Source organism: Microcaecilia unicolor, chromosome 1, assembly GCF_901765095.1.
Source record: "Microcaecilia unicolor chromosome 1, aMicUni1.1, whole genome shotgun sequence".
Lineage (NCBI taxonomy): Eukaryota > Metazoa > Chordata > Amphibia > Gymnophiona > Siphonopidae > Microcaecilia > Microcaecilia unicolor.
In genome coordinates this window covers 675,825,381-675,853,119 of record NC_044031.1, presented here as the reverse complement: position 1 = coordinate 675,853,119, position 27,739 = coordinate 675,825,381, and the positions used below count along the sequence as shown (strand labels likewise).

The 27,739-nt window shown below is 49.9% G+C and overlaps 1 protein-coding gene across 1 annotated transcript in view; it reads left to right on the top strand.

Moving 5' to 3' along the window:
* The window catches only part of REC114 (REC114 meiotic recombination protein), a 183,357-nt gene that overhangs the window by 37,953 nt on the left and 117,665 nt on the right, over positions 1-27,739 (top strand). The window contains exon 2 of the mRNA XM_030191478.1: positions 13,880-13,969. Within this exon, the coding sequence (XP_030047338.1) occupies positions 13,880-13,969 (90 nt within the window). The remainder of the gene's footprint in view (positions 1-13,879; positions 13,970-27,739) is intronic.

Sequence of the window (27,739 nt, the reverse complement as noted above, 5' to 3'; positions counted from 1 at the left end):
GCCTCAGCAAGGCCCCGCGGCTCCCCAGCAAAAGCAAGGGGCGAGCTTTTGACTGGCTCCAGCAGAGCATAGCCGACATCCAAGTGTCAGTGCCGGGCGACCTGCCGGTCGGGGGGAGGTTGAAAGCTTTTCACCAAAGGTGGCCTCTCATAACCTCCGATCAGTGGGTTCTGCAAATAGTCTGGCAATAGTCCCTCAATTTGGCCTCAAAACCTCCAAATTGTCCACCGGGAGCTCAGTCTTACAGCTTCCAACACAAGCAGGTACTTGCAGAGGAACTCTCCGCCCTTCTCAGCGCCAATGCGGTCGAGCCCGTGCCATCCGGGCAAGAAGGGCTGGGATTCTATTCCAGGTACTTCCTTGTGGAAAAGAAAACAGGGGGGATGCGTCCCATCCTAGACCTAAGGGCCCTGAACAAATATCTCGTAAAAGAAAAGTTCAGGATGCTTTCCCTGGGCACCCTCCTCCCCATGATTCAGGAAAACGATTGGCTATGCTCTCTGGACTTGAAGGATGCCTACACACACATCCCGATACTGCCAGCTCACAGACAGTATCTGCGATTTCAGCTGGGCACACGTCACTTCCAGTACTGTGTGCTACCCTTTGGGCTCGCCTCTGCGCCCAGGGTGTTCACAAAGTGCCTGGCTGTAGTAGCAGCGGCACTTCGCAGGCTGGGGGTGCACGTGTTCCCATATCTCGACGATTGGCTGGTGAAGAACACGTCCGAGGCAGGAGCCCTGCAGTCCATGCAGATGACTATTCGCCTCCTGGAGCTACTGGGGTTTGTGATAAATTACCCAAAGTCCCATCTTCTCCCAGCACAGAGACTCGAATTCATAGGAGCTCTGTTGGATTCTCGGACGGCTCGCGCCTATCTCCCAGAGACGAGAGCCAACAACTTGTTGTCCCTCGTCTCGCGGGTGCGAGCATCCCAGCAGATATCAGCTCGGCAGATGTTGAGATTGCTAGGCCACATGGCCTCCACAGTTCATGTGACTCCCATGGCCCGCCTTCACATGAGATCTGCTCAATGGACCCTAGCTTCCCAGTGGTTTCAGGCTGCTGGGGATCTAGAAGACGTGATCCACCTGTCCACGAGTTTTCTCGAATCCCTGTATTGGTGGACGATTTGGTCCAATTTGACTCTGGGACGCCCTTTCCAAATTCCTCAGCCACAAAAAGTGCTGACCACGGATGCGTCTCTCCTGGGATGGGGAGCTCATGTCGATGGGCTTCACACCCAAGGAAGCTGGTCCCTCCAGGAACGCGGTCTACAGATCAATCTCCTGGAGTTGCGAGCGATCTGGAACGCTCTGAAGGCTTTCAGAGATCGGCTGTCCCACCAAATTATCCTAATTCAGACAGACAACCAGGTTGCCATGTACTATGTCAACAAGCAGGGGGGCACCGGATCTCGCCCCCTGTGTCAGGAAGCCGTCAGCATGTGGCTCTGGGCTCGCCGTCTCGGCATGGTGCTCCAAGCCACATATCTGGCAGGCGTAAACAACAGTCTGGCCGACAGACTGAGCAGGATTATGCAACCTCACGAATGGTCGCTCAACTCCCGAGTGGTGCGCCAGATCTTCCAAGCGTGGGGCACCCCCTTGGTGGATCTCTTCGCATCTCGAGCGAACCACAAAGTCCCTCAGTTCTGTTCCAGGCTTCAGGCCCCCGGCAGACTGGCATCGGATGCCTTCCTCCTGGATTGGGGGGAGGGCCTGCTGTATGCTTATCCTCCCATTCCTCTGGTGGGGAAGACTTTGTTGAAACTCAAGCAAGACCGAGGCACCATGATTCTGATTGCTCCTTTTTGGCCGCGTCAGATCTGGTTCCCTCTTCTTCTGGAGTTATCCTCCGAAGAACCGTGGAGATTGGAGTGTTTTCCGACCCTCATCACGCAGGACGAAGGGGCTCTTCTGCATCCCAGCCTCCGGTCCCTGGCTCTCACGGCCTGGATGTTGAGAGCGTAGACTTTGCCTCTTTGGGCCTGTCAGAGGGTGTCTCCCGTATCTTGCTTGCTTCCAGGAAAGATTCCACTAAGAGGAGTTACTTCTTTCTATGGAGGAGGTTTGCCGTCTGGTGTGACAGCAAGGCCCTAGATCCTCGCTCTTGTCCTACACAGACCCTGCTTGAATACCTTCTGCACTTGTCTGAGTCTGGTCTCAAGACCAACTCTGTAAGAGTTCACCTTAGCGCAATCAGTGCATACCATTACCATGTGGAAGGTAAACCGATCTCAGGACAGCCTTTAGTTGTTCGCTTCATGAGAGGTTTGCTTTTGTCAAAGCCCCCTGTCAAGCCTCCTACAGTGTCATGGGATCTCAATGTCGTTCTCACCCAGCTGATGAAACCTCCTTTTGAGCCACTGAATTCCTGCCATCTGAAGTACTTGACCTGGAAGGTCATTTTCTTGGTGGCAGTTACTTCAGCTCGTAGAGTCAGTGAGCTTCAGGCCCTGGTAGCCCAGGCCCCTTACACCAAATTTCATCATAACAGAGTAGTCCTCCGCACTCACCCTAAGTTCTTGCCAAAGGTCGTGTCGGAGTTCCATCTGAACCAGTCAATTGTCTTGCCAACATTCTTTCCCCGTCCTCATTCCTGCCCTGCTGAACGTCAGCTGCACACATTGGACTGCAAGAGAGCATTGGCCTTCTATCTGGAGCGGACACAGCCCCACAGACAGTCCGCCCAATTGTTTGTTTCTTTTGATCCCAATAGGAGGGGAGTGGCTGTAGGGAAACGCACCATATCCAATTGGCTAGCAGATTGCATTTCCTTCACTTACGCCCAGGCGGGGCTGGCTCTTGAGGGTCATGTCACGGCTCATAATGTTAGAGCCATGGCTGCGTCGGTAGCCCACTTGAAGTCAGCCTCCATTGAAGAAATTTGCAAAGCTGCGACGTGGTCATCTGTCCACACATTCACATCTCATTACTGCCTGCAGCAGGATACCCGACGCGACAGTCGGTTCGGGCAGTCAGTTCTTCAGAACCTGTTTGGGCTTTAGGATCCAACTCCACCCCCCGAGGGCCCTGTTTTGTTCTGTTCCAGGCTACACTCTCAGTTAGTTGGTAAATTTTTTTAGGTCAATCTCAGTTACGTCCTCGCCGTTGCGAGGCCCAATTGACCATGGTTGTTGTTTTGAGTGAGCCTGGGGGCTAGGGATACCCCATCAGTGAGAACAAGCAGCCTGCTTGTCCTCGGAGAAAGCGAATGCTACATACCTGTAGAAGGTATTCTCCGAGGACAGCAGGCTGATTGTTCTCACAAACCCGCCCGCCTCCCCTTTGGAGTTGTCTTCCCTTGTTTCTCTTTTGCTACATACGAGACTGGCCGGCTCGAGCCGGTTTCGGGCGGGAAGACGGCCGCGGTGCGCGCGGGCGCGCGAGGGCTAGCAAAGGACTTTGCTAGTGAAGATTCCGATTGGAGGGGCTGCCGTGGACGTCACCCATCAGTGAGAACAATCAGCCTGCTGTCCTCGGAGAATACCTTCTACAGGTATGTAGCATTCGCTTTACGAACAACCGGCAAGGTCTCAGTGCAGGAAATGGCAGGTTAAATGGCAATGAAGAAAGGGAAGGCAGGTGGAGACGCCCTTACTTATCTACTCATAATCGAAATCATGTGCTCCTAATTGCTATCTCAGCTGGGCACGCTTAGGAATTATGTGTATAATTGAAAAACAAACGCCCATGTCAGAAACGCCTATTCCCCCGTCTCAATGGGCGTTCTTGGCGACTATATAAACGCCCACTCCGTATTTTCGATAACCCCATTGGTACAATGCCGCCGTGTATGCCCCTGACCCAGAAGGGTAATTTTTCAGAAGGTGAGGTGGAGCTCCTGGTGCAGGAGATACAACAGAGGCACCGGAGTCTGTTTGCTCCCACAGGGCAGAGGCTGGCTGCAACCACAAAGCAGCGCGAATGGGAGGCAGTACGGGACAGCCTGAATGCTGTGTACCATTCTGGGAGAGACGTGGAGGATTGCAAGAGAAAGTGGCGGAAGCTGAGGAGGGATGTCAGGAGGAAGGCGGGGGCCAATCCCCCAGGCCATGACACAGCCAACCTCACCCCCATGGAGCTGATGGTGCACTCCCTCCTACCCCAGGAGGGCATCCACGGAATTGGCTCCCTCGACACCTCGGCCCAGGCTGAGGACTCAGGTAGGTGTTTCATTATGCAGTTGGGGTATCTGTTGTGCTGCAGTACACTTGTGTTATAGAATTTGGGGCCAGGGGGAGGGAGGTGAGGAGTGGGGGGCAGGGGGAGGGAGGTGGGGGGGGGAGTGTCTCTGGCTGTCTTTATGTACATTAACAGGCCACCTTTATGATGCTGTTGTGACCTGGTAACCCCTACTCACTAGCTGTGTACCCTTACTCCCTATCCCTACCGTTGTCATTGGGTTTCCTCTTACTTGTCCTGTGTGCGCATCTTAATTGAATTGTAAGCTCTATTTGAGTAGTGGTAGTGTTCATGTTATCTCCTCGGGCCCAATTTCTGCTGCTCTTACTTGGGGAAACACTCTACGATCTACCAGAATGTAATCTATGCGCGATAGGGTGCCATGCGCTCGCGAGAGATGGGTAAAATCACGCTCCGGGTGTAAAGTCCGCCATGCGTCTATTACGTTGAGCGAATGCATAAACTGAGTAAGGGCTCGTAACCCCGGCCCTCCCCTGATAGCTCGTCTGGGCGAGGAGCAGTCCAATAAGGGTTCTGATACTAGATTAAAGTCTCCCATTATTAGAAGTGGCAAAGACTTATAGGGAAGGCATACTTGTATTATGTGGTCATAAAAGGATCTATCATAGAGATTGGGCCCATACATTGCCACCACCAGGTATTCTTTATGCTTTAGCCAGAGATGAACAATCGCGTATCTCCCCTGGGGATCCCCTTCTATTAGTTGTGATTTAGCCGCAAGGCCCTTCCTAACCAAAATGGCCACCCCACTCCGCCTCTCCCCCGCCGAAGCTCCATGCACCTCGCCTACCCAAGTGCGTTTCAATTTTTGATGTTCTTCTGTGGACAATCTAGTTTCTTGGAGACAGACCACATCTGCCCTATGCCTCTTTAACGCCAGCAGGATCTTGGCCCTTTTTATTGGAGATGTTATGCCCCCCACATTCCACGTTATGAACCTAACTGGGTTCCCCCTCACCATTAACATAGTTTGTTACCTCATAGTGCAGTGATTCATAATGGGGGGGGGGGGGGGGGGCCTCCGGTGCCCAGCTCCACCCGGGTCCCAAACTCCTTGCTAAGATTGTACGTCCCTCCTTCAAGCCCCGATTCCTCAGACTGCTCCATCCTCGCTATCCTCACCGCTTCTCCCGTGTAGTTCTTTCCTTATCGTTGCTCCCACCCCTTCATTCATCCCATAGCAATACCCAAGCCACCTCCCGCCCCCTTTCGCCCTCCACCTCTCCCTCCCTTCTTTCTCCCTTCGTAACATCTGCTAGGAGACTGTGGATCTGGCAATGGCAGGACTTTCCCCTCCCCGCCTCCTGCTCCCTCTGACCCTCCGTTATATAACCTGTGAAACCACAATGCTCTTTATCAACAATAACATACAACCTTATAACGTTTTCACACTCTAGGACTTCCATTAATTTCCAGGGTAACCCAGAGATGTCCAGCTTGACACCTAGATTCCTTCTGAGTGTCATACCTCCATCAGCAGCTGTTGTAGGGAATAGTCTTGAAAGATCCTTACCGGCGCTCCTTCGTAGAATAGGTTGTTCCATTTTGCTCAGGCTCCCATTCAATATCTCTGTTTTGTGAATAATGTTATGCACTTTTACAATCACTATTCGGGGCCTCGTCTCTCTTTCCTGCCTCTTCCCCAGTCTATGTGCACATTCCAAACAAACTGGGCCCAGGCTATCCGACAACGCAAACTCGTCTTCATCCACTGCTCCAGCTGGTGTACCTTCTCCGGGATGCCCACTATTCTAAGGTTTGACCTTCTGGATCTATTTTCCAGGTCATCTAATAGGCTGTCCTGGGCTTGCAGCTTCTGCCGTAGTGTAGCTATTTGGTTCGCCATTTCTTTTCCCGCTTCTTCTGCGTCCGAGAGCCTCTGTTCGATCTCCCCCGTGCGCTGCACCGTCTCATCTACCATGCCTTCTAAACCGGCAATTTGCTCTGAGAGCTGTTTTAATTGTGGCTCCAGTGCCGTTTTCACTGCTTCTGTTAGTTGCTGCATTTGGGATGTAGAGAATAAATGCACAGGCGGGGTCGGGCTCGCCACCATCTTAAGCTCTGCGGCTCCTCTAGTTTTCTCCAGCTCTTTTTTCGCTGTTTTCGCCGGCATTCCTGCAGCGCCCCTCACCACGAATTTGTCCATACACTGGGGGTCTTCCGGTGGGAGTTTTTGCTGGTTTTGGCTTGCTTCCTACGTGGGATCTGGCTGAGCGGAGGAGGGTTGCCCGGAGAAGAGAGCTCCTGCTTCCTCTCTCCTCAGATCATCACGTGATCTCCCCAGCTATGTACTTTTTATATTCCAGATATTGCATGGACTGACTCCAGATTAACAGAAATATCTTCACATAAAGCCTTCATTGGAGCCAGGGACCCTCTGATACTTTGTCCACCAAATTAAAAAAATGTCATATACAGTGGGGGAAATAAGTATTTGATCCCTTGCTGATTTTGTAAGTTTGCCCACTGACAAAGACATGAGCAGCCCATAATTGAAGGGTAGGTTATTGGTAACAGTGAGAGATAGCACATCACAAATTAAATCCGGAAAATCACATTGTGGAAAGTATATGAATTTACTGTCTCCTATATTGGAGACAAATGTTGGAACTCTCTCTCCCAAAATCTATTAGATTTCATCCTAACTACTTACAGTTCTGAAAATTGCTAAAAACTCATTTCTTCACCAGTTCATTCCAGAATTCATTACATTAGTTAATGTAACAATAACCAGTTGATAATCTTGTCTCTCTTGTTTTGTAAATCAGTGTGTACACTATTTTTAGTTTATTTGCTAATCTGTTACTCTCCGCCATTTTATCATACTACTTCACTATTTGTTGAAATTCAAACTCTGTATTTTTAATCTAAACTGTAAGCCACATTGAACTTGAGCTTGTCTTCGGGATAATGTGGGACATAAATATCATAAATAGTAGTTTTCTTCCTTTAGTCCCAACAGATAAACCCAGAGGCCCTCTGTTCAGTGTTCAGTGTCTGTATATATGTTTTTCTTGTATGAGGTTTTTAGGTCTATTTGTTTGCCGATGCTGTCTTAACAAAATTGAAGAACAGTAGCAATGGTGCATAAAAGGACAGGTGAAAAACAGAAGGCTGTCTTTTCATTGCTGAATGTGTAGCCGTCCGGCTATGTTGCTTTCTACTGTTTCGTGTTTTCCAGTTTCCATTGGTCCCCCCCCCCCCCCCCCCGGCAGATTTTCATCTTTGTTCCATTCTTTCGTTACTGCTTTATCGCAAATTCTGGAATTGAAACTGCTGCACAGTATTCTTTATGGTAGAGCTGTAGTGTTCTCTCTATCTCCACCTGCTGGTAAATGGACATAACCTATAAGTCTTTGGATTGAGCTGTTGGGACTAAAGGAAAAAAAATTATCAGATAAGGACTAATTTTTTCTTCCTTGAGTTCTGCCCTTGAAGACTTAAAAGGACTCATTGAGTTCTCTCTGCTCTGTTCTTCTCTCTCTAGTGGTGTATCTAGTTAGTTGATTGGTTTAAATTTATAAGGTAAGTGGTCAGATGGGGTTCTGGATCCAATACAATGGACTTAATTTTGCTTTAGAAGTAGCATACTGGAGAATTCCAGGAGGCGCCAGCCCATATATCTGTGATGTCACTACTGGTAGGAAGGAGAAATAATGGTACAGACTGGTCTAGCTGGACTCAAGGAAAGGAAATACAGGTATGACTAAAATTTCAGCTTCCTTAGCGTCCCTCCGGACCGGTCCAGTAACTGACTCGTGTGGTTATGTACTCCTTCCTTCCAGCTGGTGGAGACTGAGAATTCTGAATCTCTAGAGCCCATAAGAGTCCTACACAACTAGCCTTAGATTCAGTAAACTCAGTCTCCAGCAGGTGGAAGGAGGTGAGTCTTTAGTCTCTCTCTTTTCTCTTTATTAGGTTTTTCTATTTAAATCTTTTAAAGGGGATTTGGTTGAGGCTGTGTTTATTCTTCTTTTTTGCTGTGCCCTGGGTAGGCTTTCTTGTGACTGGGTGCAGTGCACACCGCAGTCAGCCTTGGGGTGTTACACCTGGGGGGAGGGGGGTACCCGGGTCCCTCCCTATCAATACCTCCTGGTCCCGATATTTTATTATTTTCTTGGGGGACTGCTCAGTCTCTTCGGAGGAAGAGCACTGCAGCATCAGGAGAGGCAGCCTGTTCTAATTTGAAAAAAAAAAAAGGAACGATTTTCAGAATCGGCAGAGGGCCAGTTTCTAGTGGCAAACGGCACAACAGCTCTAGGACTGGGTAGTTTTAGGCTGTTGCCAGTTGGAACACGGTTGCTGTGGGTACTTAAGGTCTGGACCCGCGGCATGGCCGAGAAGCTGCGCCGGTGTCAGGTGTGTCAGTGCTGGGGTGTGGGCTCCTCCGGCGCTTGCAAGTACTGCACCGCCATTCAAACAGCTGATCACCAGTTCTGGTGGTTCTTTCAGTTTCGGCGGGTTCGGGGAGGCTTCGGGTGCGGCGGTGGCGGTCCGGCCCCGTTCCTCAGACTCGGTTCGCGCTCCCGTTTAAGCGGGAATGGCGACCATTTTGAATGATTCAACTGCTGGGGAGGAACGCCTGTAGTTACTTCTGAGGGACACTTGGCTGCAGGACTTCAGTGTTCTGGTTTTCAGGAGGGAGGTTTTCCTCCAGAATTTGTTGTTCAAATGTACCAGGCCTTCCTTCTCAAGCAGTCTGGTGATCATTTGCTGCCTTCTGCTTCTCCAGGGAATCCTCCACCTATCCGTATCCCTGTTTGAGAGGTAGAGAGGCACTACGGAGTAGGTTTGGGGGTCTCTAGGAAGATCAGATCTCGGACCAGGATTTGGATATGCCTGCTTTAGAGGATATGGAGTTTTTAGAGGAGTCGCAGTTGGAGGATTCTAGTCCTGCAAAGGCAGAGTCAGATTCTTTTTTTCCAGGAGAAGATCCTTCGGTGGTCTGTATTTTTCATAAAGAGGACCTTCAGGAGTTAATTTCTTTGGTGGCGGACACTCTACATTTTGAGGAAGATCTCCCCGCTGTTCCTGAGGTGCGTAAGGTTGATTTATTGGTTAAGGGCATTAGACGCTCGGGGAAGATTTTCCCTATGCATCAGGATATTAGGGATATTATCCAGGCTCAGTGGGATTCCTGGATGCTCCATTTCGCTTGGCTAGGTCAATGGTTCAGCTTTATCCAGTTTCTGAAGAGGATAGATCCCTTCTGAAGGTGCCTGTGGTAGATGCTGTAGTATCGGCGGTGACTAAGCGCAATACTGTTCCGGTTGATGGTGGTACTGCTCTTCGGGATGTGCAAGAGCGTAGGCTTGACGCGCTTTTGAAGACTTCTTTTGATGTCTCCTCTCTGGCTGTGCAGGTGGCCATTTGTGGTTCTTTGGTAGCTAGAGGCTGTTTTCGTTGGGCTGAGCGAGTTTTGGACAGATATTCTGATGACTTCTCGGCAATTGATTTGGAAGTGGCTAAGATTGAGACGGGTTCAGCATTTTTGGCGGATGCTTTGTATGATTTGTTGAGGGCATCATCTAAGTCTATGGCCCTTTCAGTGGCGGCTCGTAGGTCTTTGTGGCTGAGAGGCTGGTCTGCGGATGTAGCATCTAAGTCCAAGTTAAGTAAGTTCCCGTTTCGGGGTTCTTTTCTGTTTGGCCCTGATTTAGATAAGCTGGTCAATAGTTAGGGAGATACTAAGGTCCCTCATCTGCCAGAGGATTGTTCTAGGGCTTTTCAGCGTTATTCTGGATTTAGTCGGGGTCGAGGACGAGATTTCCGTCGCCTTAGGGCTGTCAGAGCTGTACAGCCGCAGCGATCTCTTTTCTTTCAGAGGAATCAGTCCTTTCGTGGGATCCGTAGGGGAGATAAGGATTCCTTCTCTTCCTCTCAGTCCTTTTCCCATCCAGCCCAATGAAGGTGCGAGGGCCTTGCCTCTGGTTCCAGTGGGAGCTCGTTTAGCTCTCTTCTTTCAGAGGTGGGTCCAAATCACTTCAGATCAGTGGGTCTTAGAGGTTATTCGAAACGGGTACGCCTTAGAATTTGCTCGTTGTCTCCCTGCCGTTCTCGGCTAAAATCAGAGGTGGTGCAGGACACACTGTTAAGGCTTCTCCAGCTGCAGGCAGTTTGCCCAGTACCTCCATCCGAACTCAAGCAAGGTCGTTATTCGATTTATTTTGTAGTCCCAAAGAAAGAAGGTTCCTTCCGGCCAATTTTGGATCTCAAGGCGGTCATTCGATCACTTCGGGTTCCCAGTTTTTGGATGGAAACTTTGTGCTCAGTGATAGTGGCAGTCAGGACGGGAGAGTTCCTTACCGCTTTGGATCTGACGGAGATTTATCTGCATATTCCCATTCGGGCAGCGCATCAGCGGTTTCTCCAATTTTCAATTCTGGGAAAGCACTTTCAGTTCCGCGCCATTCCCTTCGGTTTAGCCACGGCATGGCGTACTTTCACCAAGGTCGTGGTAGTTGTCGCAGCGGCACTCAGAAGGGAGGGCATTTTGGTTCATCCTTATCTGGACGACTGGTTGATTCGCACAAAATCAAATCAAGGTAAGTTATACACAAAAAGTAGCACATATGAGTTTATTTTGTTGGGCAGACTGGATGGACCATGCAGGTCTTTTTCTGCCGTCATCTACTATGTTACTGTGTATCAAGAGAGCCTTCAGGTCACGAATCAAGTGGTCCAGCTTCTGCAATCTCTTGGTTGGGTGGTCAATTCTGCCAAGAGCCGGTTGGTGCCATCGCAAACCCTGGAATATTTGGGAGTCGTGTTCGATACAGCGCAGGGTCGGGTTTTTCTTCCGCAAGATCCAGTCTCAGATTTCAGCCTTGTTGCACAGCCAGATTCCATGTGCTCGAGATTATTTGCAGGTGTTGGGCTCCATGTCAGCATTGATACAGGCTGCTCCTTGGGCCAGGGCGCACATGCGCAGTCTTCAGTCATCCCTCCTGTCCCGGTGGTCTCCTCAGACGGAGTCAGTACACGTGAGGTTACCTTTGTGAATGCCAGAGCGCAGCAGCTTGTACTGGTGGTTGAGGACGTCCAATTTGATCAAGGGCATGCCATTAGATCAGCCCAGCTGGACATTGCTAACTACGGATGCCAGTCTCAAAGGCTGGGGTGCCCATTGCCCAAGGTCAATGGTCTTAGTCGGAGACATCCTTGTTGATCAATCTCCTGGAAACCAGGGCGATCATGCTAGCTCTGGTGGCGTTCTCTTCCCTACTGAAGGGCAGGTCGGGTCACGTTCTTTTGGACAATACGACCGCCGTAGCTTATGACAATCGACAGGGAGGAATGAGAAGTCGCATGCTACATCTGGAATCATGTCCTGGGCGGAGGCTCATCTAAGTGCTCTGTCGGCGTCTCATGTGGCAGGAACGGAAAACATGTAAGCAGATTTTCTCAGTCGAAATCTTCTAGATCCCAGAGAGTGGGTTCTGGGATTGCTGGCCTTTCAGGCAATAGTAGATCAGTGAAGGTGGCCAGTAATGAGTAGCCAGTAATCTACTGGCTACTCAACTCAACGCCAAAGTAAGTCATTTCTTCAGTCGCAGAAGGGATCCACGGTAATGAGTAGCCAGTAATCTACTGGCTACTCAACGCCAAAGTAAGTTGTTTCTTCAGTCTCAGAAGGGATCCATGGGCGGGGGGCGGAGGGGATGGATGCTTTTCTTCAGCCATGGCCCCACGGGCTTCTACACGCGTTTCCTCCATGGTCTCTGTTGGGGAGAATTCTACAGCGAATCGATGCACACAAGGGAAAGGTGATTCTGGTAGCTCCAGATTGGCCTTGCCGACCTTGGTACGTGGATCTTCTGCGTCTTTTGGTTGCCGGATCCTCCTCCTCTTTGGTTGCCGGATCATCCCGGTATACTTGTTCAGGGGCCGATTCTTCATCCAGATCCGGCTTGATTTTGTCTTACGGCCTGGCTTTTGAAAGGGCGCGTTTGACAAAAAGAGGTTATTCTTCCAAAGTCATTTCTACTATGCTTCATTCGAGTCGTCGTTCCACTTCTCTTAATTATATCAGAATTTGGCGAATATTTGAAGCCTGGTGTGTGGATCGAGATATTTGTCCTTTATGTGCTTCGGTCCCGCAGATGTTGGATTTTTTTACAGCATGGTTTTGATAAAGGTTTGGCCCTGGCTTCCCTAAAGGTTCAAGTGGCGGCCTTATCGTGTTTTCGAGGGCGTGTACAGGGCAAATCTTTGGCGTGCCTTCCTGATGTGTCTCGTTTTTTGAAAGGAGTTGGTCTTCTGCGGCCACCTTCGAGAGTGTTGTTTCCGGCTTGGGATCTTAATTTGGTCTTGTCAGCTCTTACTAGGCCTCCGTTTGAGCCCGTTGGTTTGTTCTCTTAAGGATTTAACACTTAAGACTCTGTTTTTGGTGACCATTGCTTCGGCCTGACGGGTATTGGAGTTGCAGGCTCTTTCGTGTAGATCGCCGTTTTTGGAGTTTTCAAAGGAGTGTGTTGCGTTGCCGCCTGTTCCTTCATTTCTTCCTAAAGTGGTCTCTCAATTTCATCTTTCTCAGTCTCTGGTTTTGCCAGTCTTAGGTTTGTCCTTGGGTTCGGAAGCTGAACGCAGATTGCGGTTTCTCGATGTTAGACGAGTTCTTAGACATTATTTGAAAGTGTCAGAGCATTTCAGACGTTCAGATCATTTGTTCTTATTAGGGGTTCCCGTAAAGGTCTAGCAGCTTCTAAACCAACTCTGTCTAGGTGGTTGAAGGAGATGATTCAGTCTGCGTACATTATTTCTGGTAAACAGGTTCTGTGGAGAATCAAGGCTCATTCTACTAGAGGGCAGGCGACCTCTTGGGCCGAACGTTGTTTGGTCCCTCCGTTAGAGATTTGTAAGGCGGCTACTTGGTCTTCTTTGCATTCTTTTTCGAAGCATTACAGATTGGATGTCCAGTGCCATCAGGAAGCGGTTTTCGGGGCAAGGGTTCTCACGGCAGGTTTGCTAGGGTCCCTCCCTTAAATTGTACTGCTTTGTTACTTCCCACTAGTCAGTTACTGGACCAGTCCAGAGGGACGCTAAGCAAGGAGAAATTAGGTCTTACCTGCTAATTTGCTTTCCTTTAGTCCCTCCAGACCGGTCCAGATCCCTTCCAGATAAATCATCAGTGTATATAGGAGTTAGTTGTGGCATATGGTTTTTAGTTTTTGGTTTCCACTAAGAGCTGTTTTGTAGTTTGTATTTTAAAATTAAGTAATACTAAGTTTATTATGACAAGGAATTTTCCATTGAGCAGTTCGGCACGGAGGTGTTGCTATCTTGCTCGGAATGGTTTGGCTGCTGACATTCCCAGTGGCAAAGTGGAAGACGTGTTTATACTTTATTCTTCTTCTGCTTTACTTGTTTACTGAATCTATGGCTAGTTGTGTAGTACTCTTATGGGCTCTAGAGATTCAGAATTCTCAGTCTCCACCTGCTGGAAGGAAGGAGTACATAACCCACGAGTCAGTTACTAGACTGGTCCGGAGGGACTAAAGGAAAGCAAATTAGCAGGTAAGACCTAATTTCTCCTTACTGCAAATATGAGGAGAATGGCATACTTTATCAAAATGAGTAAGGGGGCTGGACAATTAGATTATTCATCAAGTATTTTGAAATGTGGACTCTCTCATTTCAAACCCGCATCTCCTTTTCTAAATTTTCTGTAGGTTTTGGAGTCGGATGAAAAATCTGGTTTACTTACACTTAATGTAGTTGGATCGGGTCACTTCTTCATATCCCAGGGACAAACATTACTGGTATGTTTTCAGTTCCAGGTACAGATATTTGAACACGTCTTTTTACATATAATTAGGAGCCCATACTGTGATTTTTCCTTAATCTGATTTCTTGCTAATTGAGATTTGAAAATGATTATCTTGTGAGGTTAACTGATTTATGGAAACATTTTTGGGTTGCATCTGTTTCTTGTTATACTTTCAGGTACATGAAAACAGTGAAAACTAATGACACATTTCTTGTCATTCTACTCACAGCATCATCAGCAAGCTGTTAATTTTTTGGTGACTAAAGTTTAAGAAATTAAATATATAACGAGACATGGAAAAAGCAGACAAGCTGCTAGTTAACTGGAAAAGCCAATATGGTGTTTTGAGGAGAGGTCTGGTCTATATTTCCTTCCAGTGTCCCCTAGGTCAGGGGTCTCCATTAGCCATCTCCCAGTCAGGTTTTCAGGATTTTCCCAATGAATATGCATGAGATTTATTTGCATACATTGCCTGCTGAAACACCAACTGGGTGAGGGCCGATTGTTGGAAACCTGTGCCTTAGGTGTTTGTTTTTTGGGGGGAAGTTCAAGGGGAAAATGTGTCATCCCCTCCCGAGTTACAGAAGACACCCTTGTTGCCACAGGCATCTACAGTGATGTGGACAATTTTTTGCCCCCTCCTCATTTCCCCCTATTTCATATATGTCACATGGAATATTTTCTAATAATTAAATAAAATGCAATGTTAGGGGAAAAAACTGAGTAAGCACATACAATTTTTACCTTATTATATTATTTAAGGAACAAAGTTGTCCAAAACCTATATCACACGTGAGAAAAAGTAACTCACTCTCTTACTCAAAACAGTTGACCAAATTTAATTGATAATTAGATTTAGCTGATTGAACACAGCAGGATTGATTGCAGCCAGCCCTGTTGAATCAAAACCTCACCATATCAACATCACGAGAGTGAGATAATCACAAGAACACTATACCATGATCAAAGGTAATTTCAGAAGAAATTAGGAAATCTTTGTTGAAAGATGTGCCTGGAAAGGGTTAAAAAGCCATTTCTAAGTCCTTGGACTCCACCAAACCACAGGGAGAACCATTACCTCTAAATAGAAGACTTAGACCAGTGGTGAATCTTCCGGAAGTAACTAGCCTGCCAAATAATCCAAGGGTTCTGTGACAACTCAATGGGAAGTCACAAAACATCCCAGAAGAACATCCAAAGAATTGCAGACCTCTCTAGCCTCATCCAAGGTTGGTGTGCATGAATCCACAATAAGAGTTGGCAAAAATGGGATTCATGGGAGAGTAAGAAGGCAGAAATCATTGTTATCCATGCATCAATGCTCATCTCATATTTGCAATAACACACCGTGGATGATCCCTAAGCTTTTTGGGATAGTGTTCTATGGACAGATGAGTCAAAAGTGGAACTCTATTTTTTCTCCAAGGACAAGCAGGCTTACATATTCTCACACATGGGTAGACACCAATCTGCATCACCCGGGTCCAGCATTTATGCCAAAATAAAAAACAGCTTCGTGAAGCAGGAGCCACGCTCCACTGCACATGCACGAGTGCCTTCCCGCCCGCCGCGAGAATGCAGCTCTCTGTTTCTTTTTTCTGTGTGAAGAGAAGCTGCACTTTTTGGTTTTTCTTCACACGTCCGGTAAAGAGCTGTTTTTGAGTGCCTTCGGCCTTTCTTTTTTCTTTTTATTTCAGCTTTGTTTCTCTTTAAATCCCCCCCCCCCCCCCCCCCCCCCCAAACCCTTATTCTATTAGTCTAGTTTTGCCCACGTGTAAGTTTTTAAATTTTTCATTATGGGCTGCTTTTTAGCCCTGACTCTGGTCAGGTACTCCCTTTTTTTTTTCTTGCCTTTGCCTTTTTTTTCAGACATCATCAAGTTGTTTGATTTGGCTGGTGAGGTCTTCCCGTCCATGCCCATGAAGATTCCCAGTGGCTTCAAGCGTTGTACCCGGTGCAACCGGATTATTTCGGGAAAGGATACCCATTCTTGGTGTCTGCAGTGTCTTGGGCCCGACCACAGCCCTGCTAACTGTGTTCTCTGTCTTCGTATGAAAAACAGGACCCAGGTTTCCCGGGAGGCTCATCTCGAGAAGAGTTTTGGAACAAAAATCTGGTTCCTTGACATTGGCATCAGCATCGAGGTTGGAGGCGTCGGAATCAATGTAGAGTGTCACACCAGCATTGGGAGCATCAGTAAGCGTGGCTGCTTCGAGACCTCAGGACGCTGGGAGCAGTGAGGCATCTAATGGGTCTCCACCTATCTCAAGGCTTCCTGCTATGCAGGCCCCCTTGGGTCCGTCCATTGTCGGACCTGACCCCAAGGTGGCAGGAGGATTCAATTTCGTCCTTGTTGGCACCGAGGAGTATGGGTGACATGCTTTGGGCAAAGGCCAAGAAGCACTGTCATTGGTCACCCTCGATACACGGTGCTGGGAGCTCCGGGGCAGTGAGGGATTTGGCACCTGAGAAGCGTCGGCACTTGGAGGACTGCTCTCTCTCCATACAGGAGGTGCTGATACAATTGTCTCCAAGCAGTCGAGGTCCTGCTCCCATATCGGCCCCAGCGGTTCTGCAACCTGTGCCTCAGCCAACACCCCAGCTTTTCTCGATGTTGACTCTCTCGATGAGCGCATCCGGGCCTTGCTCCCTGAGCTGCTGGATGGCCTCAAGTGGCGATGTGCTTTGATGTTGGGGGTGCTTGCGCTTGCCATACCTCCTGCTGTGGCCCCGCCTGGCCCTCCGTCTATAGTGCGACCTCTGATTCCAGCGCTGCTTCCGGCCTCGGTGTCGACTGCCACCCAGGCCAGTACCCCCTCGATGTCGATGGAGGAAGTTTTGCCGGAGTGAAAGCGGGAGCCAGGCTCTCGAGGACATGGCTCCTCGGCATAGAGAAGAGCTCGGTAAAGAAACATCTCTTAGGGAGATTTTATCCAGCACCGAGGAGGAGTGCTCATGGGAATCGGAGGAGGATCCCAGATACTTTTCCTCGGACGATTCTTAATGGAATTCCTTCTGAGTCTTCCCCACCACCTGAGAGAAGACAGGCTCTCTGGCAGAGACTTTCTTTCCCATCTTTTGTGAAGGGAATGACTGATGCCATTCCATTTCCTTTAGACGTGGAGGTTGAGCCCAGGGCCAAGATGCTCAAGGTCCTGGGCTATACATATCCTAAAGAGGCTGTGACGGCTCCTCTCCAGAAGGTACTCAAGGCAGTCATTGTGAGGAACTGGGCGTCCCCTCTGTCGGTCCCTGTTGATCCCAAGAAGATTGACACCCAGTATCAGATTCACGGTGAGCCTGGTTTTGTAATGACTCAGTTGCCTCACGACTCTATGGTGGTGGAATCTGCTCTCAAAAGAGCCAGGAGTACTAGGGACTATGCCTCGGCTCCCCCAGGCAGAGAAGCTAGGACCCTGGATTCTTTTGGGAGGAAGATGTATTAGGCCTCAATTCTGATCTCCCGTATTCAGTCATTCCAGCTCTTCACGAGCGTTTACTTGCGAAACTCGGTGAGACAGCTGTCAGATTTGGTCGCTATGCTCCCTCCTGAGCAGGCCAAGCCTTTTCACCACGTGGTCAAGCAGCAGAAGGCGTGTCGCAAGTTCTTGGACAGGGGCACTTATGACACTTTTGATGTGGCAACAAAACAGCAGATACAAAACAGAAGAATGTTCAAAAGTTTGTTGATGATGTCAAACACCAGACTTATTGCCCGACACAGGCCGTGTTTCGCCCAAGAAGGGCTGCGTCAGGGGCAAAAATCTCAGAGATATCATTCGTCGTAATAAATGTTCTCCGAGGACAAGCAGGCTGCTTGTTCTCACGACTGGGTTGACGTCCACGGCAGCCCCCACCAACCGGAACAAAACTTTGCGGGCGGTCCCACACGCAGGGTACGCCCACCGCGCATGCGCGGCCGTCTTCCCGCCCGTGCGCGACCGTTCCCGCTCAGTCTTTTCTTTTCCGTGCTGGAGAGAGCCGCGTTCGTCTCTCTCTCTGTCAGCCCCGGAAACCGGATCGCACTTTTGCCGCGAGATTTTTCTTCGTTGTTTTTTTCTTCGTCGCTTCTCCGTTTTATTTTTTGTTTAAAAAAAAAAAAAACCGAGAAGAACTTTGTTTTCCCTCGTCTTTTTAGCGGGGGCGTCTCATTGCGGCCTTCTGGCCGCGCGGTCGATTTATTTTTCGAGGTGTGAATTTTACCGCCACCATCGACGACTTTGACTTCGCCGACGTGATTTTTCCGTCGATGTCTTCGAAGGTCCTGAGAGGATTTAAGAAGTGTGGTCGGTGCGGCCGGCATATCTCGCAGACCGACACTCACGCTTGGTGCCTCCAGTGCCTCGGGCCGGAGCACGATACCAAGACGTACACCTTGTGTCTCGGTTTACGGAAACGGACACAGGTGGCGAGGCAAGTTCTACGGGACCGTCTTTTTGGAACTTGCGCCGGCCCCTCGAAGTCGACGGCATCGGTATCGACGGCTGGATCTTCGGTACCGGTACCGATGTCCGCGAAATCGGCACCGACGGCACCGACCCCAGGAGCACAGGTCCCGTCGGCCCGCCGGTCTTCCGGAGACGGCAGGGGTGAGCGGCCGCGTGGGCAATCGGCCCCGGTTACTCCCTCTACCCAGGGCCCTCGGGACCGAACCCTGTCGGACCCGATCCCTCAAGGCCGAGGGGGATCTACCTCCTCCTCTTCACTACCGCCGAGCGCCGATGACGGGCATCAGAAAAAGACAAAAAAGCACCGTCATCGGTCGCCCACGGCGCATGTGGCTCCCGGCTCCAGAGACGATTCGACGCCGAGGAAGCGGCAGCGCCGGGAGGAGCGGTCCCCCTCTGTGGTAGAGGTATCGTTACGTCAGGGCGCCAGCACTTCGGTGCCGTCTCCTGGACCCGAACAGCTTCCGGCACCGACACCTCTACCGGCCCCCTCGCCTATCCCGACAGCGGGCCTGGACGAGTGCCTCCGAGCCATCCTTCCGGGGATCCTGGAAGGGGTGATGCGCCAGACTGTGCCGGCGCCGGGGGTGCTTGCGTGCTCTAGCCCGGTGCCGAGGCCTTCGACGCCGACGCCGCTTGCGCCGCTGGTCTCGACCGCCACGCGGGTGGAGTCCCTGTCGACGTCGATGGAGGGAGCTTCATCCCCGCCGGTGCGGGAGTCCACCGCACGATGCCGCCACCGAGGACTCGGTGCCTCGAAGTCGAGCCGGGCCCAGTTGAGGTCTGAGCTACAGGAGCTCATGTCCGACACCGAGGAAGAGGCCTCGTGGGGGGAGGAGGAGGACCCCAGATATTTCTCCTCAGAGGAGTCTGTGGGCCTTCCCTCCGACCCCACTCCTTCACCAGAGAGAAAGCTCTCGCCACCTGAGAGCCTCTCCTTTGCCTCCTTCGTCAGGGACATGTCGATTTGCATTCCCTTCCCTGTGGTCTCTGTGGATGAGCCGAGGACTGAGATGCTCGAGGTCCTCGACTATCCATCACCACCTAGAGAGTCCTCCACGGTACCGTTGCACAATGTCCTCAAAGAGACACTGCTTCGGAACTGGTTGAGACCTTTATCTAATCCCACCATCCCCAAGAAAGCGGAGTCCCAATACAGGATCCACTCAGACCCAGAGTTGATGCGGCCTCAATTTCCTCATGACTCGGCGGTCGTGGACTCTGCTCTCAAGAGGGCACGGAGTTCGAGGGATACCGCCTCGGCGCCCCCGGGGCGGGAGTCTCGCACTCTGGACTCGTTTGGGAGGAAGGCCTACCAATCTTCAATGCTCGTGACCCGCATCCAGTCCTACCAGCTCTACACGAGCATACACATGCGGAATAATGTGAAGCAACTGGCGGACCTGGTCGACAAGCTCCCCCCGGAGCAGTTCAGGCCTTTTCAGGAGGTGGTCAGGCAGCTGAAGGCGTGCAGAAAGTTCCTGTCCAGGGGTATATATGACACCTGTGATGTGGCATCTTGTGCTGCGGCCCAAGGTATAGTGATGCGCAGGCTCTCATGGCTGCATGCCTCTGACCTGGACAACCGCACCCAGCAGAGGCTGGCCGATGTCCCTTGCCGGGGGGATAATATTTTTGGTGAGAAAGTCGAGCAGTTGGTGGACCAACTACATCAGCGGGAAACCGCCCTCGACAAACTCTCCCACCGGGCGCCTTCAGCATCCACCTCAGCAGGTGGACGTTTTTCTTGGGCCGGGCAGGCTGCGCCCTACGCCTACAACAAGCGTAGGTACAGCCAGCCGGCCCGAAGGCCTCCTCAGGCACAGGGACAGTCCCAGCGCGCTCGTTCCCGTCAACAGCGTGCGCCTAAGCAGCCCCCGGCGCCTCCACAGCAAAAACCGGGGACGGGTTTTTGACTGGATCCATGGGAACATAGCCGCCATCAAAGTGTCCGTGCCGGACGATCTGCCAGACGGGGGGAGGTTAAAACTTTTTCACCAAAGGTGGCCTCTAATAACCTCCGACCAGTGGGTTCTCCAAATAGTGCGGTGCGGATACGCCCTGAATTTGGTTTCCCCTCCACCAAATTGTCCTCCGGGAGCCCAATCCTTCAGCTCCCAGCACAAGCAGGTACTTGCAGAGGAACTCTCCGCCCTTCTCAGCGCCAATGCGGTCGAGCCCGTGCCACCCGGGCAGGAAGGGCAGGGATTCTATTCCAGGTACTTCCTTGTGGAAAAGAAAACAGGGGGGATGCGCCCCATCCTAGACCTGAGAGGCCTGAACAAATACCTGGTCAAAGAGAAGTTCAGGATGCTTTCCTTGGGCACTCTTCTACCAATGATTCAGAAAAACGATTGGCTATGTTCCCTGGATTTAAAGGACGCATACACTCACATCCCGATACTGCCAGCTCACAGACAGTATCTCAGATTCCGCCTGGGCACACGGCACTTTCAGTATTGTGTGCTGCCCTTTGGGCTCGTCTCTGCCCCACGGGTGTTCACGAAGTGCCTCGTGGTGGTCGCGGCGTATCTACGCAAGCTGGGAGTGCACGTGTTCCCATATCTCGACGATTGGCTGGTCAAGAACACCTCGGAGGCAGGAGCTCTCCGGTCCATGCAGTGCACTATTCACCTCCTGGAGCTGCTGGGGTTTGTGATAAATTACCCAAAGTCCCATCTCCAGCCAGTCCAATCTCTGGAATTCATAGGAGCTCTGCTGAATTCTCAGACGGCTCAGGCCTTTCTTCCCGAAGCGAGGGCCCACAACCTCCTGTCCCTCACTTCCCAGACCAGAGCGTCTCAGCAGGTCACAGCTCGGCAGATGTTGAGACTCCTAGGTCATATGGCCTCTACAGTTCATGTGACTCCCATGGCTCGTCTTCACATGAGATCTGCTCAATGGACCCTAGCTTCCCAGTGGTGCCAGGCCACCAGGAATCTAGAAGATGTCATCCGCCTCTCCATCAGTTGCTGCACTTCACTGCACTGGTGGACCATTCGGACCAATTTGACCCTGGGACGCCCATTCCAAATTCCACAGCCCACGAAAGTGCTAACGACGGATGCATCTCGCCTGGGGTGGGGAGCTCATGTCGATGGGCTTCACACCCAGGGTCTGTGGTCCCTCCAGGAAAAAGATCTTCAGATCAACCTCCTGGAGCTCCGAGCGGTCTGGAACGCACTGAAGGCTTTCAGAGATCGGCTGTTCTGTCAAATTATCCAAATTCGGACAGACAATCAGGTTGCAATGTATTACATCAACAAGCAAGGGGGCACCGGATCTCGCCCCCTGTGTCAGGAAGGCGTTGGGCTTGCCAGTTCGGCATGCTTCTCCAAGCCACATACCTGGCAGGTGTAAACAACAGTCTGGCCGACAGACTGAGCAGAGTCATGCAACCGCACGAGTGGTCGCTCCATTCCAGAGTGGTACGCAAGATCTTCCGAGAGTGGGGCACTCCCTCGGTGGACCTTTTCGCCTCTCAGACCAACCACAAGCTGCCTCTGTTCTGTTCCAGACTACAGGCACACGGCAGACTAGCGTCGGATGCCTTTCTCCTCCATTGGGGGACCGGCCTCCTGTATGCTTATCCTCCCATACCTTTGGTGGGGAAGACCTTACTGAAGCTCAAGCAAGACCACGGCACCATGATTCTGATAGCGCCTTTTTGGCCCCGTCAGATCTGGTTCCCTCTTCTTCTGGAGTTGTCCTCCGAAGAACCGTGGAGATTGGAGTGTTTTCCGACTCTCATTTCGCAGAACGATGGAGCGCTTCTGCACCCCAACCTTCAGTCTCTGGCTCTCACGGCCTGGATGTTGAGGGCGTAGACTTCGCTTCGTTGGGTCTGTCTGAGGGTGTCTCCCATGTCTTGCTTGCCTCTAGAAAGGATTCCACTAAAAAGAGTTACTTTTTCAAGTGGAGGAGGTTTGTCGTTTGGTGTGAGAGCAAGGCCCTAGAACCTCGTTCTTGTCCTGCACAGAACCTGCTTGAATACCTTCTGCACTTATCAGAGTCTGGCCTCAAGACCAACTCAGTAAGGAATCACCTTAGTGCGATTAGTGCTTACCATCATCGTGTAGAGGGTAAAGCCATCTCTGGAGAGCCTTTAGTCGTTCGATTCATGAGAGGCTTGCTTTTGTCAAAGCCCCCTGTCAAGCCTCCTGCAGTGTCATGGGATCTCAACATCGTCCTCACCCAGCTGATGAAACCTCCTTTTGAGCCACTGAATTCCTGCCATCTGAAGTACTTGACCTGGAAGGTCATTTTCTTGGTGGCAGTTACTTCAGCTCGTAGGGTCAGTGAGCTTCAAGCCCTGGTAGCTCATGCTCCGTATACTAAATTTCATCATAACAGAGTAGTACTCCGCACTCACCCTAAGTTCCTGCCAAAGGTGGTGTCGGAGTTCCATCTTAACCAGTCAATTGTCTTGCCAACATTCTTTCCCAGACCGCATACCCGCCCTGCTGAACGTCAGTTGCACACATTGGACTGCAAGCGAGCGTTGGCCTTCTATCTGGAGCGGACACAGCCCCATAGACAGTCCGCCCAATTGTTTATTTCTTTCGACCCCAATAGGAAAGGGGTCGCTGTCGGGAAACGCACCATCTCAAATTGGCTAGCAGATTGCATTTCCTTCACTTACGCCCAGGCTGGGCTGACTCTTGAGGGTCATGTCACGGCTCATAGTGTCAGAGCCATGGCAGCGTCGGTGGCTCACTTGAAGTCAGCCACTATTGAAGAGATTTGCAAGGCTGCGACGTGGTCATCTGTCCACACATTCACATCACATTACTGCCTCCAGCAGGATACCCGACGCGACAGTCGGTTCGGGCAGTCGGTGCTGCAGAATCTGTTTGGGGTTTGAATCCAACTCCACCCTCCAGGACCCGAATTTATTCTGGTCAGGCTGCACTTTCAGTTAGTTGTTCTTCGTAGGTCAGTTTCTGTTATGCCCTCGCCGTTGCGAGGTTCAATTGACCTGTGTTCTTGTTTTGAGTGAGCCTGAGAGCTAGGGATACCCCAGTCGTGAGAACAAGCAGCCTGCTTGTCCTCGGAGAAAGCGAATGATACATACCTGTAGCAGGTGTTCTCCGAGGACAGCAGGCTGATTGTTCTCACCTACCCTCCCTCCTCCCCTTTGGAGTTGCGTTTTTACTCATTTTGCTTGTCATTCAACTGAGCGGGAACGGTCGCGCACGGGCTGGAAGACGGCCGCGCATGCGCGGTGGGCGTACCCTGCGTGCGGGACCGCCCGCTAAGTTTTGTTCCGGTTGGTGGGGGCTGCCGTGAACTTCAACCCAATCGTGAGAACAATCAGCCTGCTGTCCTCGGAGAACACCTGCTACAGGTATGTATCATTCGCTTTATTCACATGAACCTTGAAATGCTAGGTTCTTGATAGAATAATGAGTTCTTGAAAAAACAGCAGGAAGGATATACTAATGACGATCATCACATGCCTTTCCTCCAGTGCAGACTCTCATGGCTATGTGTTTCTGACTTGAAACACAGGGGATTGCAAAGTCACATAAATCCTCTGTGATCCTACACACAGTCAAACCTTTAATTTAAAGGCAGCCATGAAGTGTTTCAGGCAAGTGGGAGGCTTCCAGGGATAGATTAATTAAACCCACACCGTTGGTATACTCCAAAGTTCCCCAATGCGAGACCGCATTTCGTAGCTCTTCCTCAGGGGGAACCACCCCTTATAGCCTATAACATATCAACAAAATAGCATAACTAACAATCGCTCTTCAAATAAATACAATACATATAAATATACATTGTAACAGCTACTCACCAATGGGACCAACGTCCAGGCAGGGAATCCTAGCCCCGCCTCCAAGCTTCCAGCTCATAAACTGCAACAAAGAATGACAGGCTAAATACCAAACAGTGAAAAGGAAACGCCCTTAACTTAAAGGAACAGAGTCTCAAATCCATTCAGTTTCCAGATTAAACCCTCTAGGGGTCACAGTATCCCACTGAAAAATATAACGCTGCTCAATAGCCAACAACCGAGCAGTGATATCCCCACCTTCCCCCTCAGGGGTGGGCAGCTGTACTAGCACAACACATTTCAAATCTTCTAAAGTGTGTTTACATGAAGCCCAATGAGCTACTAGAGGAACATCCTTTTTACAGATTCTAAGATTATTACTAACATGCTCTGCAAGCCTCTGCTTTAAACGTCGCTTAGTACGCCCGATGTAATATAAGGGGCAAGGGCATATAATACAATATACAACCCTTTCACTATTACAAGTGGTGTTGCTATGCAGATAGAATCTTTTTGTAGTATGTGGGATAGTGACCCAACTAGTGGGGATAGAATGCTTACAGTAAACACATTTCCCACAAGGGGAATGCTGACCAGCACTCTTATCTGAAAAAGGGCGTTTCTACAATTCACCGAGGTTAGCCTGTCTACTGTACGCAATTTTAGGGCGTTCCTGAATTCAGAATGAAATGACAGAACGTGGTTGTCCAATTTTTGAAGCCCGGTGAGACAAGGGAAGTATACATGCCAAAGCCCTCCCTTGCATAACTTGTCTAGGCAAGAATAACCACTCTCTCTGCGCATATAAAGCTCTTTTATACGCCTTTCTGACCACCTTTAACGGATAACCCCTTTCTATAAATCTGACCCACGTTTCTTGCCCGGGTTTTGAATTCTAAGACAGAAGAACAAAGTCGACGCAGCCTAAGGAACTGACCCACAGGAACACCCTTTCTCAATGCTACATGATGATGACTAGAATAGTGCAAAAGGGTGTTCCTGTCGGTCGGCTTCCTAAAGATTGTAGTCTGAAAACCCCCATTATCGGACTTGACAATATTAATATCAAGGAACGCAATCATCTTTTTATCTACCCTGGCAGTAAACTGAATGTGAGGATCAGGAAAATTGAGGTCTGCAATGAACGACATAACTCACTCTCTGGCCCGTCCCAAAACAGGATCACATTGTCAATATATCTTTTCCATAAGACAATATGATCACACCAAGGGGAAGCGTATACAAAGTTATTTTCAAATTGTGTCATGTAGATACAGGCCAGAGAGGGAGCAACCGTGGCCCCCATAGCGACCCCACTAACTTGAATGTAGAATTTATCCAGAAACTGAAAATAATTGTGACAAATAACCAGCGTTAACAATTGGCACAAAACTGACACCTTAGCATCTGAGATCGCAGATTTAATGAAATATTCACATGCTAGTTGTATTCACCTGGCGTTGTGGTATACAGGTATTCAGAGAGACCACATCCAGTCCAACCATAAGGAGATAAGTACATAAGTACATAAGTAGTGCCATACTGGGAAAGACCAAAGGTCCATCTAGCCCAGCATCCTGTCACCGACAGTGGCCAATCCAGGTCAAGGGCACCTGGCACGCTCCCCAAACGTAAAAACATTCCAGACAAGTTATACCTAAAAATGCGGAATTTTTCCAAGTCCATTTAATAGCGGTCTATGGACTTGTCCTTTAGGAATCTATCTAACCCCTTTTTAAACTCCGTCAAGCTAACCGCCCGTACCACGTTCTCCGGCAACGAATTCCAGAGTCTAATTACACGTTGGGTGAAGAAAAATTTTCTCCGATTCGTTTTAAATTTACCACACTGTAGCTTCAACTCATGCCCTCTAGTCCTAGTATTTTTGGATAGCGTGAACAGTCGCTTCACATCCACCCGATCCATTCCACTCATTATTTTATACACTTCTATCATATCTCCCCTCCTCCTCTGACCTCCCCGTCAAATTCAGAGAGTCCAGGATCTGTATAAAGTGACTGGAATCACGTACATAAGACTCCGCTCGGCTAACAAAAAGGCTCAGAAACATTTCCAAGTACTTAGTAACGGGCTCCAACACTGAATCACATGTAGACACAATAGGACGACCAGGCGGGTTCTCAACAGACTTATGGACTTTAGGCAAAAAATATATATAAGGGGTCCTAGGGTGTCACGATTGTGCCCATGTTTCATGCTCTCATGCATCTCGCCTCCTGGTGTTTAGACCTGGTGGCTGCGATGGACTGTCTGTTTGCTGTTTCCCATGGTCCAGAAGTCTTGCCGGTCCGGTCCGGATCTTCCAGCCTTCCAGACTGTCTTGGGATGTTTGGAACTTAGCACACCCTTACCTGGTGAACTCCCTTGTAATGTTGCCTTTATTAAGCACCTGGGAACTTTCAGGCTTGGCCTTGGCAACAGAGGTCTTCAGTTGTGTTCTTGTCCTTGTTGGTCTGTTGTGGTTCCTGCCCTGAAAGCTTGCTTTGCCTGCCTTTGACCCTGATGGTTTCCTGGTTTATTCTGCTTTGCTGCCTGCCGGTAAGACTCTGCTGTTTTCCTGGATTATTCTACTGATTGCCGCCTACCTTTGACCCTGCTGGTTTCCTGGTTTATTCTACTGTCTGCTGCCTGCCCAAGACTCTGCTGGTTTCCTGGTTTATTCTACTGTCTGCTGCCTGCCCAAGACTCTGCTGGTTTCCTGGTTTATTCTACTGTCTGCTGCCTGCCCAAGACTCTGCTGGTTTCCTGGTTTATTCTACTGTCTGCTGTCTGCCCAAGACTCTGCTGGTTTCCTGGTTTATTCTACTGTCTGCTGCCTGCCCAAGACTCTGCTGGTTTCCTGGTTTATTCTATTGTCTGCTGCCTGCCCAAGACTCTGCTGGTTTCCTGGTTTATTCTATTGTCTGCTGCCTGCCCAAGACTCTGCTGGTTTCCTGGTTTATTCTATTGTCTGCGGCCTGCCCAAGACTCTGCTTGTTTCCTGGTTTATTCTACTGTCTGCTGTCTGCCCAAGACTCTGCTTGTTTCCTGGTTTTTTTCTTCTGTCTGCGGCCTGCCCAAGTCCCTGCTTGATTCTTGGGTTACTACTGATTGCCGTCAGCCTATAGACTCTGTTGGGTTCCTGGTTTCCCTTCTGCTTTGCTTTCCAGTAAGACTCTGCTTGTTTCATGGACTATTCTCCTGCTTTTGCTTAGTGCTTCTGTTCCAGTCCAGCTGCTCCAGTCCGGCCTATGCCCGTCTGTCTGTGGTCTGCCTTGCCTCCTGTTTGGGTGATTTGCCTGCCGCTCCTCGGCAGTGGCCCAAGGGCTCACTTTTCCTCATCAGCGTGACATAGGGTTAGAATAACATAAAAATCGTTGTTCTTTAGTGGTAAACATACCCTCAACCACAGCAGCATGCACTAAGGTCTTAATATGCTGTTGCAATGATGTAGTTGGATCACTTTCTATAAGCCTATAGTGCTCTATTTGCTGAAGTTGACGTAAAGCCTCAACGTCATACTTCTGTCTGTCCA